Consider the following 21,370-nt stretch of genomic DNA (forward strand, 5'->3'; position numbering starts at 1 on the left):
TCCATTTTTTCTTAGGCCGAGGCTGATGAAGAATACAGGAAGTGGCTGAAAGGAGAGGTGGATAAGATTCACCAAAAGAAAGATGTTGAGAAATTGGTATGTGTTCCTTGTGTTTGCACTGTTATCAATGTGTAGGGATTACTGCTTTAGGAATAATCATGTGCAGTGTTACATTTTCTTTGATGCTTGCCATGTGATGAGTGCCCTAGGTTCTCATAATCCGTAAACTCGCTTGATACTGGTGACCAGTACATCAGAAACTTTTTGTTCCCATGCTCTGTTTTTGCATGTGAGTGGTTGGTTGCATTGGGCCATCTCTTAAGTTGCATACTTGGCTCACCAAACAGATTGTTGTGTTGTTAAATGTTACCTAGGTGTACGAAGTGCTTAACATTGAACATAGATTAAGGGGCGACGGCGGTCTTAAAAATGAAATTTTTATTAGAGATATATGAATGGAATTGAGTGTGTATATGTGTTTCTTTCTCCTGTTTTAAAAAAAAAAACCTAATTAGTTTTATTGTACTTCAAGTAGTTCTCAGATTATGAGAAAATAAGTGAAGTCAAGTTAGGTCATTTCTTACGGATGATTAAGGCACTTTCCCTCGATATTTTTTGGTTCAATTTAAGAAGCAGCTGTAGCCAAAGATCTGCTATTAGGAGCTATGCTATTTATATTGATGCTGATATCCGTCATCATATGAAAATTTTCAATTATATTGATGCCCCATAATTTTTAAGGGGAATTTGCTCAGATTATTGTTCACAAAACCTTATATGTTCAACTTGGCCATAAAAAAAATAGCATAGCTTCACAGTTCGATTCCTTACGAGGTCAACGGTACAACATTTATTAAAATTGGCTTACAAAAACATAACGAAAAGTTCTGTAAGGCTAGTCAAGCTGGCAAAAACAAATTGTGAAGCTGAGAAAGTCTCATTTGAAGTTTCAACACTCACTACAGAAATTTCTAAAAGGAATCTTCAACAGTAAATTTTGTTTGGATGTTCCCTATCTGTTTCCCTGCTAAACAAAACAGAAAATGTCTTATTTTATCCAATACATCATTAAAAAAAATTTCCACTGTGGACAGCAAGATCTGAGCCCCACCATGGCAAGTGGTTGGAGGGAAGGAGGGGGGGTCCTGGAAGTACCATGGGGTGTGAAAATAAAGCCAATGCTTCCTCGTAAATTAATGAAAACTCTATTCATATGAATTAACTACCTGGATGTTAGGCAGCATGCTTGCTGTCCTGTGTAATAGGTCGCTATGAGCTGAGTGTCTCTTGTGCACAGCCACGGGCAGATGTAGGGTCCCAAGAGAGTGCAGGGAACTGCATAGATTTTGTGTTTCTCACATGTGCATTTGTGAAATTGCCGCGAAACCAAGCGGACGCACCTTCACCCATCACTCAATCGCCTTCATAAGTGGAGCGTGACATGTGCTCTTTTTTCCGCTGCTCGCGAGATCATTCTGCACACGGAGCGGATTGTAAACGTAAAGGTGCCTAATGGGCGCCGACTCAACCAAACTCTTGCCCCGACGGTGCACTTCTTGCCGGCGCCTTCTTGTTCTGAGTCCGCTTTTGACTGCTTCCAAAAAAAGCTTTTCGCGAGGACAGTTTGAGATGAGTCACCAAACATCTCGATCGCGTGGATTAACTACCCGCACAAAACACAAACACTGTGCGCCAAGAAACATACACAAGCGCAAGAGCAGGCGTACACAATCGGACAACCAGGAGGGTGAACGTGCAAGCAAAAAAATACACGCGTTGGTCGCGCCAGTCAATGGGAAACGTGGAACTACACTCTTGAAAAGCACGCCGGCCATGTCAGCCAATGGGAGCCCCGGTATGCGGCACTCAAAATGTCCGCCGAGTGATAGCCAATCAGCAACCCGTGAACGACCTTCAGAAAACCCACGACGGCGGCCATTCCGCTTGGATGACACCATTTTGAGATGGCGCAAATTGCGCACAATGGAAATAGCTTCAAATCTAGCTCAAGATGGTGACGCTCGGCCCGCTGCAACGCTCATGGCACGCGTGCCATGTTTGAACAAATTTTGTGCTTTTTAGGGCAATTTACTGCTGCCAGGGTGCTTTTGAAAAAGGCCTATTTTATCGCATTTTCTAAGTGTATTGGGCATTGGTAATTTGAGAGTAGATGCTTAGAGGTATAAACGGCAAAGAGGCGCAGAAATCATTTTTTGGCCATTTTTCATCGTTTTAAGACCCGCGTCTTCTTTTAAGCCGGTAGTTCAGTTTTACTGTAAGCCGAGCCTTGGAAATTCGGTGTAGCGTCGTGTGCTCTTCATTCACTTTGCTATTGTTTTTCAGCCAGGGCGGTACTTATAGGTTTATACGTAAGTACACCATTATTGTGAAGATGGTGTTTCTCTGTAGTGTGCATTTATCTATGAAGGCTTGCATGGCAGCCTTCATAATGTATTGCTCGAACATTACCTGTGTCGTTCAGTTAATGGCACACTAAAGGAAATTAACCATTCATATCAGAGTGAAAGATAAATGTTCGAGCATGTCTAAAACATTAATACTGCAGCGGTGCTTTAAGGCAAATGTACGACATCATACACGCCATGAGTGGGGCATTTTAAAACAATCCCAATGACGTAAGAGGGCTTGGCTACAATTAACGACTAGTAATCAAACTAGTAGCAATTAAAAAAGAACCTTCCATGCATTACAACACATGATAAAATGCTGCTTCATCGTTAATGTTTGATTCATGGAAAAAAGGACCTCTTGGTGTTACCATGGGGAGTGACGTGATTGGGGCAAAAGTTTAGTTTTCGCCTGTTTAGGCTGAATAGGTGGTGCCATCTAGTGGGGCCCACTTCAACGAGGCAAGCTCAAAATTTTTATTGCAGAAATATTTTGCATTTTACTTGTGGTGTAAATGCGTTTGAGCAACGTAATTGCGAATAAGTTGCCTTTTAATCCTTTCTTTCCTCGAAAACGCTAGGCAAATAGTAGCGTGTCTAAAACTGTGGTTACATAAAGCATCACAAGAGGTCAATACTATCGTTCAGTAACACTGCATTCCATTAACCCTTTGCGTATGTCAGTGGCCTCACAGGAAAGGCACAAGGCAACCACTACTTCAGAAAGGCCTTCTTCCTTTTCCTGGCAGGTGACTCGTCCGCTAATACTGTGAGGACTACTAGAATAACATTTTATTTCAGGTATAAGCATTTCCTTGTCACGAAAGTAGCACTATTTCAGTATTTCAGCCATCAGTGATGACTGCATATTTTCCTTGAGTGTCCAGTGTCAGACTAGAAGGTGGATGGTACACATAAGGATGTCGGCACAACAATCTAGCTTCACATGGGTGCTCAAAAGGCCTTTCAGATAAGTCTGTCGAATCATTAACAATGTAGACACTGCAACACCAGATATCATCACTGAATTAACGAATTTGCACAGAACTACTGTTAATGCACAGAACTACTGTTAAGCGCTTGTGTTGTGTGTTCCGTGTAATAGTTGCTGCGCTTCCTACCAAGAAAGAGTGCCAAAGAGTTAATTTCGTGGAAATTCGGGTGTCTGGGTCGGAATGCACCACGATATTACTACAATGCAATTACGATGAACCAACTCACCCAAAATTAAGCTCCTGTTGCTGTGAAAAATTATCTTTTCTGTGACCAAAAAATTGAAAAAGATGGAAATAAAATAAATAAGAAAAGTTTTCGGTTCAAAGTGAGAATGGAACCCAGGCTGTCTGCATTACAAGCAGGTGCTCTACCACAATGCTCTTAAAACTGCTTCAGTAAGGGGGGTGAAATGCTATATGAATATTATGTAGTGGAAGGAATCTCCTCACTGCATGTAATATTGCATGGAAGAAGTGTAGAAGGTGTCAAGACGTGTAAGTTGTGCAATGTGGGGGTGTTTTAAAACCCACCCATTACAAAGCGCTAAGGCATATTCAACCATCATCATCAATAAAAGCGTCATCAAAATGAACAGCTGCATAGGCTCGCATGTTGCCTTACGTACATGTAGTCGGCCCTTTGCTGATTTGCTAAAGGAAAAGTTATGGCATGGTGAGCACTTAAGAACTGTACTAGCAGTAAGCATACTAGTATAGCTCAAAAAGGCCAATGTTACACGCACAGTCATTTGTTTCCTTACTGGCTAAGGCATAAACTTGAGCGAGACTAGCACTTGAGAAGGCGATGTGCATGGGGCCCAATTATGTCATGTTCTCCTCTTGACAGTGAAGCTCAAGCGTCCTCCAAGATTTTTAACTGTATCGTAGTAACCGCGGTATAGATGACTGAGTTAATGATGTATCTTTCTTTTAGTAGCGAAGCTGTTTAAAGTGACTGTCTAACGTCCTTTGTTGTTTTTCTGCGGTACTTTTCAGGGCTACCTCCATGACTACTGGAACAGCAGCAACTTGGACAAAGCTGAGGAATTCCTTCGTGACTACATTCTCAACAAGCGTTACTTGGAAAAGAGCAGGTTACCAGCAGCCCAGCCAGAAGACGATGAAGACCTGAGTGCAGATGAGGCTATTCTCGAGGAACAGGAAACATTTGAGCACAAGTTCAATTACCGCTTTGAAGAGCCAGACTCTGAATTTGTGAGTAGCATGTTTTGGGTCCTCTTCGTGTTTGAATACCAGAAGAACCTGTTCACAGGGCAACCCCTGTTGCTGCGATTAGTAAAATGAGAAACTGAATTTTTTCACTGCAGTGCTTCCCTGCAGAGCATGCTTTACAGGGAAATCTTGTTGATATAATTCTGCATAATGTTTTTTTTTTCTGTAATAGATTTTTCTTTTTATTCCCCGCCACCGTCCTTTGATTTTCATGCGTTTACTATGACGTTATTTTTGCCCAAGATTGAGTAATACAGTTTCACTCCTCAATGAGGGACGCCCTCAACAATGCAATCCTCGTGGCAACAAAGTGATCTGACATTTGTGGCAACCGTCCATAAAGTAAATGCACTTGCACCCTCTTGGCAGCGAAGGGATGTCAAAAAGCACTCCCACAATAACAGGAAGTTTCCGGTAGTGTTCCACAGCTTTCATTTTTTTCAACCGTTGATGTAGTTGGTAAACCTGAAGTTCGAAAGTTTCAGCGCAGCTCATTCGACAGGTCAGGCGCATACGTTTCCACTGACAAGCATCAGTGACTAGCATCAGCAAGAAGTGAAAAAGAGTTTTTTTGTTCTTTTGTTTTTACTGAGAACAGTTCATTGCTAACACCTCTGATGTCGGCATGGGACGTTTCAAGTGACAACAACAACAAAAGTGGGGTCGTGTTGCCTGCTTGCTGCTGTGTGTTTCTCCGTGCGCACTCCTAGTTCTCCGGCGCTTTGCTTACATGCAATGTTGTTTTCTGGTTAAGAAGGCACCATCTCATATTGAAAATTGTAAGTTTTCCGCAGGATAAGTTGAATATCTCCAAAGCTGCAAAAAGCAGAGAAAAGGTGGCTATTGTAGAGGAGTTCAGCATCTCATGCGGCTTGCTGCATACAGTTCCATACTCAAAAAACAGCATAACAGCGAGTATAGCCTGCAGTACCTGTAAATAAATAAATAAATAAATAAATAAATAAATAAATAAATAAATAAATAAATAAATAAATAAAAACGTCATATTGGCACCCTTGTGCAGCACAAGATGGTAGCCATACCTGATTTCGAAGGAACAGTAGTGGTTTTAAATAAATTTTGATGTGCGACGTAATTAGTGTGCATACATTTTACAACTTTTTTTACAGTACAGTACAGAACAAGAAAGAGACAGACAAGTGCACGCAGCATAGTATCTTGGAACAGCCGATTTCGTGGTTGATGTCACTGACCTTGACGGTAAACCCCTCACGGCAGCGTCTTTTCCAGTTACCATGCCAGCCAGGGCTGAGCAGGCTGCGATAGCATTGGCTGTGGCTATTCCCACGCTCACGCGCATTTTCACTGACTCTCGAACTGCTGTACAAGCATTCATGACGAGGTCAGTTTGTAAGCAGGCAGCCAATATTCTTACCGAAATTCCAAGTTGCACTGCAATCAATGGTCACATCACCTGGCTTCCTGCCCACATGGGCAAGAATGTCCACCTTGTTATCCCTGATGCCAATGAGCCTGCCAATGCCCGCGCACAACGCACTGTCTCACCGCGACGGGCACTCGTTTTCTCATTTGGGAGAAGCATCCAGCAGCTTGATTCCCTCCTCTCCTTTAACGAAATATGTAAGCACTATCAATTGCCCAGGCGTGGGTTCTCGTACCCGCAACTGTCGAGGGCCCAGTCAATTACTTTACGAATGCTGCAAACTGGTAATTACCCGTCGTCCTTAGTTTACAGTAAGTTTATTGACAGCATAAAGACTCACTGCCCTCGTTGCAATGAGAGATAATGCACGATAGCTCACATGCTCTGGCAATGCACGGCGCTGCGCGATGGCAAGCCTGTCAGCACAGAGGATGCCTGGAAGACTGCAATCACCAGCTCGGACCGGGAGGTCTAAATTTGGGCTGTCCAGAGGGCCCACAGTTTGCGGTGCATGCCCTTCCTGTACCAACGTGGGTGCGGCCCGCAGCCGACCCGCCTTCTTGAGGGGCATCGGCTACTCAGGACAATTTGTGGATAAAGTTCGTTGACCGACTGACCAACTGACTGACTGGATACATATCAACTCGCCCGGCTATCTGTACTGCCATTAGTGTGCATGTTTTTCTATTTTCGTCACAATGAAATTTTGACCAGAATGAACAAACATCACTTCCTCGTCGACTTTGTTATTGAGGGGTTCAACTGTACGACTGGAGAAGTTCATTTTGACTGATATACCCAGAAATACCACATGTATTCTTTGGTCAACTACAGTTAAACCTGCCTTCTACAGTGCACTTCACTTATAACAATACCACATACATATAACGATAAATTAGTTATAACGGTGGGTGGACTTAACAGTCTCATTTTTTGCATTGTGGCTATTGGGAAAAATACATGTATAACGATATGGTATCTGCCGTATATTGGATACATAGATGAAAATTTTTCCGTTTGGACGGCATGTTCTAGAATAATCGTAACATTCACATCGATAAATTCATTCAGTCATCGCGGATGTGATGTCACGACAGACGACAGAGTTGTGCGACGGCAGCGGTGACAGTAGTGTCGACGAGGTCAATAGTAACAGCGCCTCTCCGGCCTTGTCGATGACCATGCAAAGTGCACTAGTGTCGATCGATGTGCTAGTAGTCTTCATGCGTACCCAAGGAATGCCGCCAGAGTATTCGCAACTGCCTGAAGGTATGCAAACCACGCTTGTTAGGCTGAAGCTTCCGCGGAAGCAACTGCAGGTATCTGGCTTCATCGCGCCAAAGTCATAAATGCTCTTCGAAGTATAAAACAAAGTGTTTTTTTTTTTTGAAAGCCTTTTATCTACATCATCTGTTCATTGGTGGAAAAAGTGAATTTGAACCCGGAGCTACGAAAGGTATGCGTCGGGCGACGATTTTTTACGGCAGTTCAGATATTGTTAGGCTGAAGCTTCCGCGGAAGCAACTACAGGTATCAGGCTTCATCGCGCCAAAGTCATAAATGCTCTTCGAAGTATAAAACAAAGTGTTTTTTTTTGAAAGCCTTTTATCTACATCATCTGTTCATTGGTGGAAAAAGTGAATTTGAACCCGGAGCTACGAAAGGTATGCGTCGGGCGACGATTTTTTACGGCAGTTCAGATATTGTTAGGCTGAAGCTTCCGCGGAAGCAACTACAGGTATCAGGCTTCATCGCGCCAAAGTCATAAATGCTCTTCGAAGTATAAAACAAAGTGTTTTTTTTTTAAAGCCTTTTATCTACATCATCTGTTCATTGGTGGAAAAAGTGAATTTGAGCCCGGAGCTACGAAAGGTATGCGTCGGGCGACGATTTTTTACGGCAGTTCAGATATAGCGATCATCGGTTATAACGATCGTATTTTCAGGTTTCCTTTACATCGTTATAAGTGGACTTCACTGTATAATGAACCACCATACAACGAATTCCCCAGTACTATGAAGTTTTCCTATTGCTTTCCATTACTTCTTAGAAGCACATGCTTTGCGACCTCCATGTAACAAGGTTGCATTGGAAGACATCCTAGATATAATAAACTTTGGGCACTTACAATTTTGCCCCGGATATTGTCATTTAGGGCATGCACATGCATCTTCTGTGGTTGCCCCACTGCCAACGAAGCGTGAAGCAACAGCATCGCATACAACACGTCTGAAGCCCTGGTGACTGCAAGCACTCGTTAGTGCACGTGGGTTGGCACGAGGCAGCCAGATGGGCCTGTGCCCCTCTAGCTGGCGTTGCCGCTGTTTTTTCTATCGTGGGCTGCCACTCCTTCAAACAAACAAACAAAAAAAAGACTACTTTTGCGTTGTCAGTGTTTCGTTGCGTGTGATCGACTGCTTGACTTCGGTCAAGTGACACCAGATGATGCCACACACGCAAAAAAATGTGTCGCTACGCTTCAAATTTGTGTTGCATATATGGGATCGCGCTGCATATGGAGAGTGCTTTTCCGAGTAGTATTCTGAGGTATCTGCATCATTCATTCTTCATTTTCCACGCCTTGAGTGCGTACCGTAATCACTTTTTATAATACCTGCACTGATTGGGCTCATTAAAATGAGTAAACAAACCAGTTAGTCTTCATGGTAATTTGAACATGCGCCGTCTATTTTTCTTTGCAGATCAAGAAATACCCCAGAACAATGCAAGATTCGATGCGTCGGAAAGATGATCGGCGAAAACTCAAAAGACAGGAAGTGAGGGAAAGGAAACTACAGGTGAGCTGAAGGTTTTTTACCATTGGCAACTTTAACATGAAAGTGTACGCAGTACGATATTCTGTACGAGTTTTCTTGTGCTGTGTGTTTCTTTACTAACTTGCAACCACAGCAATATGTGAATAACTCTGCAATCTAAATTGCAATTCTAATGCCTGGCATGCATGTATTACTTTTTTTGACATCAGTAACATTACCAAACTGTCACTGTTGTGGATGTGATAGTGTTAAATAGCTAATTTAACAAATTCTGGCGTTGGCATCGGTGGGCATGTCCGCATGTCTTTGGTTGTGGGCAAAAAATTATCACTTTTTCAGTGATGCGATAGCTGCGCCTGTTGCACCAAACTGCTCCAAAAGACCAATCGTGCTACATCCCGCTACATCTCAACCATTCTATGCCAAGCAAAGTGAATTTATCTTTCAAACGAAACTAATCACTTGAGGTCGCAATGCCCGAGTATGCATTGTTCGCATGTTCACGCACCACACTACAGTGGCTGTGAGCACACGTAGATTAAGGAAAATGTGCGCTCTTGTGCACAGCTGGTCAGACTAGTACTGTTTCTTGACATAATTCGTTAGAGGAGTGAATGTGCACACCATAACAAAAACGCTATTTTGCTAAGATCGCACATGGGCAAAAAGGAACGAACAGGCGACTGTGCCATTTTGAGAATCGAGTGGTGCAACTGGTGTGTGAATTTTCATTCCTTTAAATTTTCACATGTTGAAAGTTAACGTTCGTGGACTAAAGATGCTCCAGCACAAAATTCATTTATGCGCCGAATTTCCCCGTGCAAAGGCAACCGAATTTCTTTATGCTTTCTATTTCCCTGGTGCGATGTCATAAGCACTGCCGACAGCAAACTACCTCTCGAGTTGCTCAAGTGTTGCACATGCGCGCCTTTGTTTTTGTTGATGATGCGAGTCATTGCTTTCAGAATCAAAAAGTTGTTTCCTTGGATCCCTTTCAGAATGTAACCACTGCAACACTTTTTGTAGACATTGCACCAGACCCCACTTCTGCATCCACTCTTGATGGTGGTTACACGGTTAGCGCTCCTTATGCCTAGCCTGCTGGTTTGCAACTTGGCATGCCGCTCCTGGAATCTTGCCCTAGATAATATCAGATCGGGTGCAGAAAGAGATCACCCTTGCAAGCTCACCTACTCGAAAAAAGCTTGGTTTCGCGGTCGGGAGAATGGCCATGACAACTGTACTGCATAAGCCTACCAAGCTTGTGATTCCGCCTGTAGATTGAAAAGGCGAAGTCCCGCGTAACAAAACCTTTACGTTTGCGAAGCATCATCTGCAGGAATGGTAGAAATGTGGAATGCACTCTATGACGACGTAACTATTTTCTGGATAAAAGCTGAACAGCGGTACTGTGCACTTGGCACGGGCACCTGTTCGGTGCGGAGTGTACGCAAAGAACGAGGGGAAAAAAGCCATCACGGGGCCAAGCGCTCGCTTAGAGGAAGGGTTGTGTCAGGCTCTAAAGAAGCCTTCACCGGGGACGTGATTTGCTCTAGTGGTTGCTCTGGAATGTTCTGGACATTGTGCATCTCCAAAACAAGTTTTTCAGTATGAAATTGCTTGAGTGTTTGACGCCGATTTGAATTATGGCAGCTCTGTTCATGTTGATCCCGTTTTAAGTTCTGCAATATTTTGCATTCACACGTGCGAATAAGCAAGTAAGATCTGGTGTGGTGTCAAGGACATTAGTTACCGATACGCAGTTATGCAACAAAAGTCGAGACTAGCCATGTAACTTTGCCGTGTTATAGCATTAGAGGTGCTAACTGCAAGCACCTCCTAGGAAACATGCTAGGGTGCCCTCGCTAGAAGAACCTTCACTTTCAGCAAAAGTGGTCGTTAATTCCAATTGCCTTCCTTCTGAGAACTTGCCATATCCTTCAGTGAGTCCGGAAGAAGGTAAAATACTTGATTATATCACAACATTTTCTTATACCAAGTTCTAACTATTTCTTTATGAATAGTTTCTTTCATGCTGATGCCATGATCTGCACGTTGGTACAATGACTTGAATAGCAGCTTGTAACTTTCCTGCTGCGCTACATTTGTGCTGAGGCCACGTAGTGCTTGGTGATGCCATTTGCTGAAATTCTTTGTGCGTTTTCAGGAGAAAGAGCAGAAAAAGGAAGAGATCAATCGACTAAAGGCATTGAAGAAGAAAGAAATCCTCGAAAAACTTCAGAAGCTCAAGGAGGTCACTGGAAATGACCAGCTGGGTATCGCAGATGCCGATATCGAGGGAGACTTTGACCCTCAGGAGCATGACCGACGCATGAATGTAAGGACTAGCTCATTTACTTGAATCTAACGTGCACCATTTTCCGACCAAATGAGTTCAAAGTTTCTTAAATGTTAGAACCAAATACGAAACCATAACCAGATCTGCGGCACGATTCCCATGTATGGGGTGGCATTGGCGCCCCAAGGGCCTACCTGTTCCGAACACAACACCTAAGTTCCCAGCCCCTTCGAAGAAACTCATTTGTTGTGGGTGCCCCCACCCCCAATCACCTCCCCCCCCCCAAAAAAAAAAAAAAAAAAAAACCCCACACTGGTGTCGCCATCAAAGGGGCCACATGCAATGCCATTGCCATCACAAAATGGTGACTGAGGGTATTTCATTGCGAGTTCGTGTTCGTTTATTTTGTGCATGAATAGTACCTGAGTGTGGCATAGATGCTCTACAACTGAAATAAAACTGTGTGGTTCACGAAAGGCAAATAGAAGTTGACTGGACAAGTACAGAGTAACAACTGAATTTATTGAAATACATCCAGCTTTCACTTCTGACAATGCACATGTGCACGAAAACAACATCACCATATCAAATGGCATTCATTTAGTCTATAAAGTGAGGCTTTTTTTTTTTTTTTTTTGACGAATGCACAATATTAGAAATTTAGAACATTTTTTAAATAATATTTGCTATTCGACTTGATTTGCACTAGAATATTGCTATTTTAACTATTCGAACTTCCGAAAGACAAATACAGGCAATACCAAGTAAATGTGACCCCTTCAGATTTCCTATATTCTTCACTGCATATCACTCTCATATTGCGGCAGAGCTGTCATTGAAGCTTGCGAACGAATTGACTCAAGAAAGCGTTGGTTCCGACATGGAGATGATAGTTGTGGCAGAGTGAGGACTGAAAATGCTGTTTTGAACCTGAAATTTGAGCAGGTACTCGGAAAAGTTAGACTATAAACATCTACAAGGCCGATTTGGAACTCGGTTGGGCTTTTACTGAAGTTCAAAAAGGGAAAAAAAGGCTGAAAAACCCTTTCATATGTAAAGTGTTGTTGGCAACACATTGATTGCACTGAATCATTTACAGTGGCGATCAAAATATTGCAGACCGCGGGAGCACGTATCAAACAGCACCAGGGCGCCTTCTGACAGCTGCCTGTGAAGCTCAAAAGCGGGCACTACGCACGCGCGCCCCCTTTTTTTTTTACTCGCCAGGCTGCTAGTTTGCTATATTCAACAGTGCACACCGAAACGTCAGAATAAGCGCAAAGTGTCACTCCTGTTTTTGCCTCGGAAACACCAAGTCATGATATCGTGATGAAGCACGTAATTTGTACTGGCAGAGTTCGGTGCATGTCACATCCTTTGCCTAGTCCCAGACGCTCTGCTGCGCCTAAAACATGCATACAGCATTAGTTTTTGAAAAATAAACCTTTGTGGTAAGATTACTGAATAGCTTTCATTCGTGGAAGACATACATTGGGGGATTTCTTGCGGTGTTCTGTGAAAGTGTCTTGCGAAGCGTCTGGGACTAAAGTGCAGAATGCAGCGCACACCAAGCACTGCCAGTATAAATTACATAGTACTGTAACAGCCCGCATATAGCTAGGACTCGCATATAGTCCGGTGTGTAATTTGGGGATAGCAAGCGTGAAAAAAAAAAGTTTTCACCCGTATATAGCCGGAGTAAAACAGAAAAATGCAATTGTTGATGCCCTTCATCCGTTGTTCTCGTCAGATGCACTCTTTTTCGAAGCTCCCTTGTCGGAAAGGTTCTCCCACAGCACATCATCCTCAGTGCCATCAAGCACATTCGAGATGGAGCACTTTTTGAACGCACAGAAAACGAGTGCCTCGGGAATGCAGGCCCAAGCCTCGACTATTTACGAGCACAGCATCATTGGCGAGGCCCATTTCAGCCGTCTGGCAGGGGTCACTTCTGATTCTCGGGACCTCATCCACTCCGCGTACAGGTGCTTCACATTGTCCTTAACAAAAACGCGTCATCGAGAAGCACTAGCGCGCGATTGAATTGGTTGCTTGGGGCACGTGACAAAACCTAAGCATCCGATTGGCCAAGGGGCGCTTCCGGCGTCTGCTTCACCATCGTGACGCGCAGGGACATGCACCATTTTGTCATGGTGCTACTGACTTCCTGCGGCAGTAAAGGAGATCCGTGCTATAGTAATTTGTGAAGCGGGTGTGGCGGTCGTTCGTTCACTGTGAACTTCAGAAAGAGCCCCGCTATGGCTCAGGACAATGAGGATAACGAACTCGACGCGGTCAACGGCGATCGCCCGAGTACCGGTGTAGGCCTAACTCACGTATGAGCCCGTTGGTTACCGACAACGTTACTGAGAACGGCTGTGTTTTGCAGCCTCAACAGTTACAGGACGGCAAGTAAAAAAGCAGAAGTGAAGCTACAAGAGATATCAATCTTTGTAGTTGCGGAACGGAAGCGCAGTCTTATCGCTAAACGCGCCGATGCCGCGGTTCCCCCCGCCTGAAAAAAGGACCTTGAACTGCGCGACGGGCCGTTATAGTGGAGTACGCCGCACGTCGACGAACAACAGAAAGTCAATCCGTTCGCGCTGATTATGCCCGCCACCCCCGCAATGGAGGCTGCTGGCAACAGGTAGACTTCTTTTAACAACGTGTTCGCAACGTTGTCGTGATCTCCACTCGAAAATGCGGCAGTCTTACATGAAAGGGAAACTAACACCTCAGCACTCGTGTAGCCTCAAAATTGATGAGCGAGGGAGCAACTTTGGTTCACGACATTTACGGTAACTCATTCTGGACAAGCCGGAAAACATCGCCGTGTTAGTCGACGGATTACGGATGACGCACGCACATTTGTCGCACATCGCCATCAGTGCATTCACCGAACTGATGAGCGGCCTTGCCGCAGACGAGCACACGGCGACAACTTGCTACAGGACTAAAAGAAACGACACGCTCATGCTATCAATCAGTCCTATTACATTCCCGGTCTATAATAACCGACTAAAAGCATGTGTGCCATGATATTTTTCCCTCGGAACGGCGAAATAAAGTTTTAACATCATTGTTCTCGAAGCACAGATTTTGACCACTTTTTTTCACTTGTTCGGTAAAAGCGGACCTAGGACAGCTAGAGCTGTAATTGTTTTTGCACAATGCAGCTAGCTGTGCACAAAAGAATAATGCTCGAAGCTTATTTTTAATGGGCAGCTTCATTCTTTTATTTTAATATAAAAATTTTTGTATTTGGTTACATGCAATGAACTTTACTGAGCTGTAATTCGAGAAGTACTCCTTCAATTTTTGATCAGCTTGCAGCGTTGCACTCCTTAGGCTTTCTAGCATTTATATATATGTCGATGGCTATGTAATTTTAAGTACATACATTTTTACAGTTAAAAACGTTAAAATTCTTTTTCTTCATTTTCTCAAACTGGCAATTTTGTACACCCTGCATGAAAATTACTGCAATATATCAGAAACTATTACAGATAACAGAATATCTTTTTGCAGCCTGAAGCTATATGTTTGGAGCACACAGCATAGAAGCAGATTTCTATTTCTCTTAGAGCAAGTTTTTAAACTAGTCTTTTGTGTGACCACACAATGGCCACATTCAGAGCTGTGAAGTTTAGTGCACTGTAAACTAAGAAATAATCACTCAATCAAAAAAGTGCTTCCTATGTTGTATGTCTTATGCTTTCTACTGTCAATCCCTATGTCATTTATAAATTTTTGACCGGTGGTTATTTTTCTATTTTGGTAAGAACAATAGAAATTATTATCTTGATTATTTAATTAACTAATGAAGCTACAGAAAGAATAACTGCATTTTTAGAATTACGTGAACAAACTAAGTAAGCATGCCAACTTTTGTCACATTTGGTTCAAAAATAAATGAGAGAGCCCTAAGACCCATGTCCCCCCTTAAATGGCTTATTAAGGCACACATCAAGCGGCTGCAGCTGTGAGGATGACGACGAGCTCGGTGCGGGAGTCGCGCAGCAGTCGCTTTACGGAGTCGGTCAGGTGACACCGAAACGCATCGCGCACAAGCATCAAAGGGAGCCCCAGCAGTGCTCCGGGCTGTCAACACAACATGGACTTTATCCAGTCAATCACTAGCGATTCGTCCATCCACCCCATGTCCTGGCAACCGACGCCGACATTTTTTGGGAACTTCTCCTCCCTTCAGCAACGTCTTTTGTTTGAACACCACATAAAGTGGTAGCTTGTGACTGCTTGCAGTGCAGGACAACATTACAGTCACCCGCGTTTATTTTCGTTCCCAGTCGATCGCACGATAACTTGCCTGGAGCCTTTCTGATGCACCGTCTGCGCCGAGGGCATATCCAGGTAGATCGGCGTTTGGCCCCTGTTGCTGACGTGGCCCAGCTGATAGCGGACAGCCTTTCACTATGCAATTGCATACTTTTGAAACTTCACAAGGCCCTCTTTGTAGCTCTTTGGTAGCTTCTGCGAGATCGACGTACGTCGGCATAGGCAGAACCCAGCGCGGTGCATGAAGACAGACACTCAATGCTTGCTCGCTTTGAAATCCTCCGGCTGAATGCCTTTGGCTCGGGCGATCTCCCTTGCCTTCGCTTGTGGCAGCTCGATGTTAACAGCGAGATGTGCAGCTCACTGCTCCCATATAAAATCTGCAAGTTCTCTTTCCACGCCGGGAAACCCTCCGTTTTTTGGTCCGCGGAAACTTTTTTGCGGGCCGCGGCAAGCAAAGAAGGCATCTTTCTTCTTCTGCCAGCTGTGAATACTCCACTCGTTGACTCCGAACTGCCGCTCCGTTCGTTGATGCCGAACTGCCGCTCTGCGCAACAGTTGCCAATGGTTTCAGCTGCAGCGATAACTTTCCTTTTAAAAGCAACCAGTACTGCCTGTTGACATGGTGTAAGATAACAAGAGAAAAATCGTGGCCGTCCTTATGGGCGCCAAATTTAAGCAAAGGTCACTGACCACTGTTGCATGCGTGGTTCTGCAAGATTAATGCCTGCTACCGCTGCTAACACTGCCTAGCACCTAGCGCAGAAGAGCGCTAACCTGTGATGATGATGGTAGCACTGCACTATGCTGAAACCAAAACTGAATTTCGGCCGAAAATTGTTGGAACCTACAAACAAAACAGGGCCGAATTTCGTACACTATAATCTAGGGGAAAAAAAAAAAGAAACGAAGCGATACGTGGGCTTGTTCCGCACTATCACTTGTTCTGCACATTTCGTTGTACCAGATCACCCATTGTTCGTCTTACCACCCTACTAAAGTCCCGACTAGGGATTGTAGTATTCATAAATAAATAAATAGTTAATTAACGGCTATGTGTAACAATGTATTTATGGTAAAGGTAATGGTTACTTACTTCAACATAACCGATAATTCGTTATGTCCAAATTTGTTATATCGAGGTTTGCGTGCACTTTCATGTTTCTATCCCTCAAGAATTAGCTTAGGAATTCTCTCCAACTTTGTTTTTCTGCAATTTCGCTTTGAAGTATTTGAAAAGTACTTGAGAAATGTTTAAAGAATATATCATTCCATTCACACTCACACATCAATATTTGAATTCACTTTGCACCCAAAATTTTACTGCTCCAACAGCTCTACTTTTTTGTGTAGATAAACAGATCGTTCGCTAACACACTTGTCTGCACCAAGCCTCAGGAGCACAGACTATTCTATTATGTCATGCGCCTGTTTTTCTTTGGCACACCCCGACACTTTTGTTTCCTGTCTGTTAGCTGTAAATTTAAAAACTTAAAGGATATGTTCATAGGCACAGCTAACAGTGTGGCTAATAGCCATCCTGAGGTGATTTTCATGGATTTTTTGGGGGGAAAGGGTTTAGTCATGAGGAAAGAGATGGTTGTTTGAGTAGGTGTTTTTTTCTTTATTCTGTTTCAGGCCATATTTAACAATGAATACTACGAACAGGAGGCTGAGGAGTCAAAGCCAGAAGACCCCTTGGATGAGGAACTAGAATGTGAGTGAGGCAGATGTACTGGAGATCAAAATTATGTTCACTATATTTTGCTTTGATTTTCCTGCATGTGCATTAAGCGCTTAATAAAGCAGTTACGTACTACAGCATGATTGTGTGTAAGGCCCCCGTGTGGGAGGTCATAATTGGCATCCTTCAATGTTTTGATTATGGTTACGCATCAGCCGAATGAGATTTTGCGACCCCCTCCCATCTTCGCCACACAAGCTACCGCCACGGGTGGTCGGAGAATAAAAAAGGCGCAGGAATTCACCAACAAAGCGAGGCCACGTTGGCACAGATCGGTTAAGCAGCATTGGAACGCTGCTTGTTCAAAGTTTGTTCCTGCACTTGTCTTGGCTGCTTCAGCAGCTGCCGCCACTGCTCATTATGTACTCAATTTTATTACTTTTATGATTAATCGTGATCGCAGTTACAGGAGAGGAGGCGTGGTAGTTTTTACGCATACAGCGCAATTGTGTATGTAGTTTTTTGAAAATTGAGTCTCTCATGGTTTTTCAACTTTCAAAGGCAGTACCCAGCGTGAACACCAGTGTGATAATGTGTTTTCAGCCCGCACAAACATGGGAACTAAGTGTTTTATATGCCTAATTTAAAAGAAAGAAGAAGAAAATTGCTGCTTATTTTTTAAGGCGAGTCTGCCGTGGTTCAGTCTATAAAAACGAATTCTGTGCATTAATGATGTACATAGCCCACATGTAGGTTGTTATACTGTTTGTTATATCTAATACTCTGTTGTGTTTGAGTATGTTGTAACAGTTGTAGATGGTAACTACCTCGCAACTTGTTGGTTTGCGGCACGCTTTAGTGGAAGACTGGGACCAGTGGCAAGGAGAAGATGAAGAAGCCAACGAGGAAAGAGGCGAGGTTGAGCAAGATTGGTCACAAAATGACGACACCTATGCTGGCTATAATGGTGACGCTGGTGAAAACCAAGATGTGAGTCGTTCTTTTGATTTTCTAGAATTGCGGCTTGTGGATGTAGCTAATTCATGATGGCATACTGCCTACTGTCGAGGTATCTGGCGAGAAAAGAAGGGAATGCAATGTATATCATGTGCTCACATTAGGGGAGATGCGAGTCAAAAAACACAACTTTTACCCTAAATTACAATTTTTTCATTTTTTCTTGCTTTGACAAATATAGTTTGACAAATATAGTCGAAGTAGGTTAAAATCGCTTTTAAAGAGTTCAAGGTGGCTACAAAAACCAATGCCTCCTTTATTTTTTTCAATGCTAGTGGAAACGTGTGCTTCTTAACAAGAGCCGTTCGTCTGCCTTAATTCAGGGAATGGTCACTATATGAGGGGTCGCGCTGCTTGCATCACACATGCTTCTGAGCGATTTCCCCTGGAGATGCAACAGACGTGTTTCCAACTCCAATATCATACGTCTGTCAGATTTGTTTCTTCGGGCTCCCTTTTTGTGGCTCGAAGCAATGCTGCCACTGCATCGCCGCGCTCTCTAAGTCGGCGCATGCAGTAGCATTGCAGCAACGCTTCCCCTATGGTTGCCCCCATAGTGCCACGAAAGGCAATACGCTATCTCAAAACACCGTATCTTTTACAGAGCCAGCGTGATAGCCAATATTATGAACACGAGGAATGCAAGACGCCGCCTCACGGATCTGTATGCAACTGAACAAAAAATTACCTCATATGATTTTCATCGTAAGGCACTACATAATGGGCTCTCTTCCCCATGACTGCAAAGCACTGACGAAGGCTGTGTGATAGGCGAGAGCAGGAAAGGGTGGTGAACGGCTCGATGGGACACATCTGGCTGGCATTGATAAAAACAGAGGAGGCACTGTAAAAACTAAAAGGAGTTCATTGTCCCCTGAAAATTGTCACCTAGCTGTCTGCCTTCTCATTAAAGTCATATAACCAAATAACAATGATTACCAAGCTCTAATGATGGAAGAAATCATTTAAAAAACATATCTTTTCCTTATAGATGAACTTTCACTTATACTTCTGATGGGTTTTTCTCAATATCAATTTTTGGGTAGCTTCTGTTCAGACATCATCTTTTTAGTGTTTCTGATAGCCCAATCGGGATGAAATTTTACGCACATATTCCTTAACACAGGAAAGGTGCTAGTATCTCTTTTAAAACTTGATATCTCCTGTACAATTAGAGTTAGCATAAAGTGAGCAATCAGTTGGGCTGAGGATTCTAAGCATTCTCATCTAACAATTTTTCTTGTCCATTAAAATGTCCTATATGGAATTTGATAGTTATTTTCGTTCTACAGTTAATATAGAGCAATATGAGCGAATAATGGCTGAAAACCATAAAAGTTTAGTCACATGAAAAGTTTGTCCAAAGCCAATTATCTATTTAACATTGTCATGGCATCAAACTAAAACTGTGCAGCTTTCCCTAAAACAAATCACATATTTGAAATCAGCATAAAAGCTTATATATGCAACAAAACTTTCTTTACCCTGTGCTACAGATTAACGCAACTTTCTCTTTCGAATTGCATCTCCCCTTAAATGCAGTATGCACCAGTGTGGTGATAACCAGATACTATAGCCAAGCATACACAGCTGCCAAATAGTGTCAGCGAGAAACTGCTTGGTATAGAGTGGTTGCTTGCGCGCGTTGGTACGACACATTTGAAGGATACAGCACACTGTATATGTCTCCTTCTTTGTCTTGTTTCTCACTTTTCGCGCTTTTTTCTTCCAATATGCTTAGTATACTTGCCCAAAAATAGCCAAACACGGAAATATGATATGTGAACACTGTTACCAGAAATAAATGAAGCCAAAAGGGTTCAACTGTAAAGCCAAAGATGTTTTCGTTTGTGTAGGGCTTATTAACGCGATAGCATTAAAGAGCTTGTTTCACGGAAATTCTAGCACCGGCGTCGTTGGTTGTGAGCGAAAAATCGTCATCACATGCATGACTAAAAATTCGAGAACGATGCAAATGAAATAAATAAACTATAAAAAATCCTGGAGCAGAGGGTGGGGGGGAACTAGGGTTGTTTGGGTCGAAGTGGGCATCGAATCCGGGTCGTTTTCGTGGCAAGCGGATGTTCTACCACACGGCCACTCCTCTGCTTGTGAAAACAGTGGAAAAGAACTTCTTCTGCTTGGAAATGCAGTGAAAGTAGCTTTCATGCTTCACAAGCACACGCGTCCTGTGTGCATGCTTCACAATGCAACATGAAAAATTGCAGTAATAATGCGTGGTACAAGCGTCTATTGCCAACGGGTGTCAAAATATGTGATTATCAGAATGGCTTCATGGTTGAAAGCTTGTACACCACTACAAAAGGCACACGTGCTACTGCACCTCTTCTCTTTACTCTTTCGTTACCGCGTGAAAATGGTTGTTTCAGGGGTGAAGCTCCTTAAGGCTTGGGCTGTGCGTCCCCTGTATGTAGCCACCTCTCGTTTAGTTCTTGCAGTATTCACTAAATGGCGGTACCTGTAGCTGATGATGAAAAGATGCAAGATGTGATAAACTAGACGGCAGTACTTGTAGTTGATGAAAAATGCGAAACGTTATAAAATAGGAATGATGTGGCGCATGTCATTGGTAGAAGGCAATCGTTCGATTTAGTGCGACGACGTACGCTAGGGGGAGCTCTGTAATAAAATCAAGTGGGCAAAATGTACGGAGGATTCATGGTTTACCAGGTTTACCTCCGGAGCTACGCCCACTCATCATCATTCTTTTTGTGGATATGGCGGCACTCTTTCATATTTCTCGGGAAGATCGTTTTTGCCAGTTGGAAAAGTACTCCAGCACGCATTGCAGCATTCTAAACTTTGCACAACGAAATTCTCTTTCCAAAAAAATAATGTTGTAGAGCAACAAAAATATTTGAGGATGAATAAAAAAGTGAAAGTGTAGAATTGTTGGTCACAAGCTGGTAAACAGGGCAATAAAAAACACTATATATGCAAAAATATTCAAAAATAAGGAAAATTCAGAATATACATTTCATAGATAAATGACCCAGGAATAGTATAAAAAATAATGAATGTTGTACAAAAATGTTTCTCTTCACATAGACAAATAAAATCAGAACATAGGTGCTGCTTCGTTGCTCGAGCCAAGCGTTGAAGCATTGCATGATTTTTTGTGCGACACAAGTGTATTCATTGTGCACTTTTTCTCAGCAGATATTTGTTGTGCTATGATAATAGTCTCCTGGTGTTCCAATAGAGGTAGATGGATATCCGTGATGCGAGTAATCTC

General features: G+C 43.1%; 1 protein-coding gene across 1 annotated transcript in view; it reads left to right on the forward strand.

Annotated features, from left to right (window-relative positions):
- Positions 1-21,370, forward strand: part of LOC119181382 (protein KRI1 homolog) — a 50,964-nt gene that overhangs the window by 16,399 nt on the left and 13,195 nt on the right. Inside the window, exons 7-12 of the mRNA XM_037432611.2 lie at positions 16-96; positions 4,400-4,618; positions 8,744-8,839; positions 10,986-11,156; positions 17,052-17,130; positions 17,957-18,087. Coding sequence (XP_037288508.2) covers positions 16-96; positions 4,400-4,618; positions 8,744-8,839; positions 10,986-11,156; positions 17,052-17,130; positions 17,957-18,087 — 777 coding nt within the window. The remainder of the gene's footprint in view (positions 1-15; positions 97-4,399; positions 4,619-8,743; positions 8,840-10,985; positions 11,157-17,051; positions 17,131-17,956; positions 18,088-21,370) is intronic.

This window comes from Rhipicephalus microplus, chromosome 10, assembly GCF_043290135.1.
Source record: "Rhipicephalus microplus isolate Deutch F79 chromosome 10, USDA_Rmic, whole genome shotgun sequence".
NCBI lineage: Eukaryota > Metazoa > Arthropoda > Arachnida > Ixodida > Ixodidae > Rhipicephalus > Rhipicephalus microplus.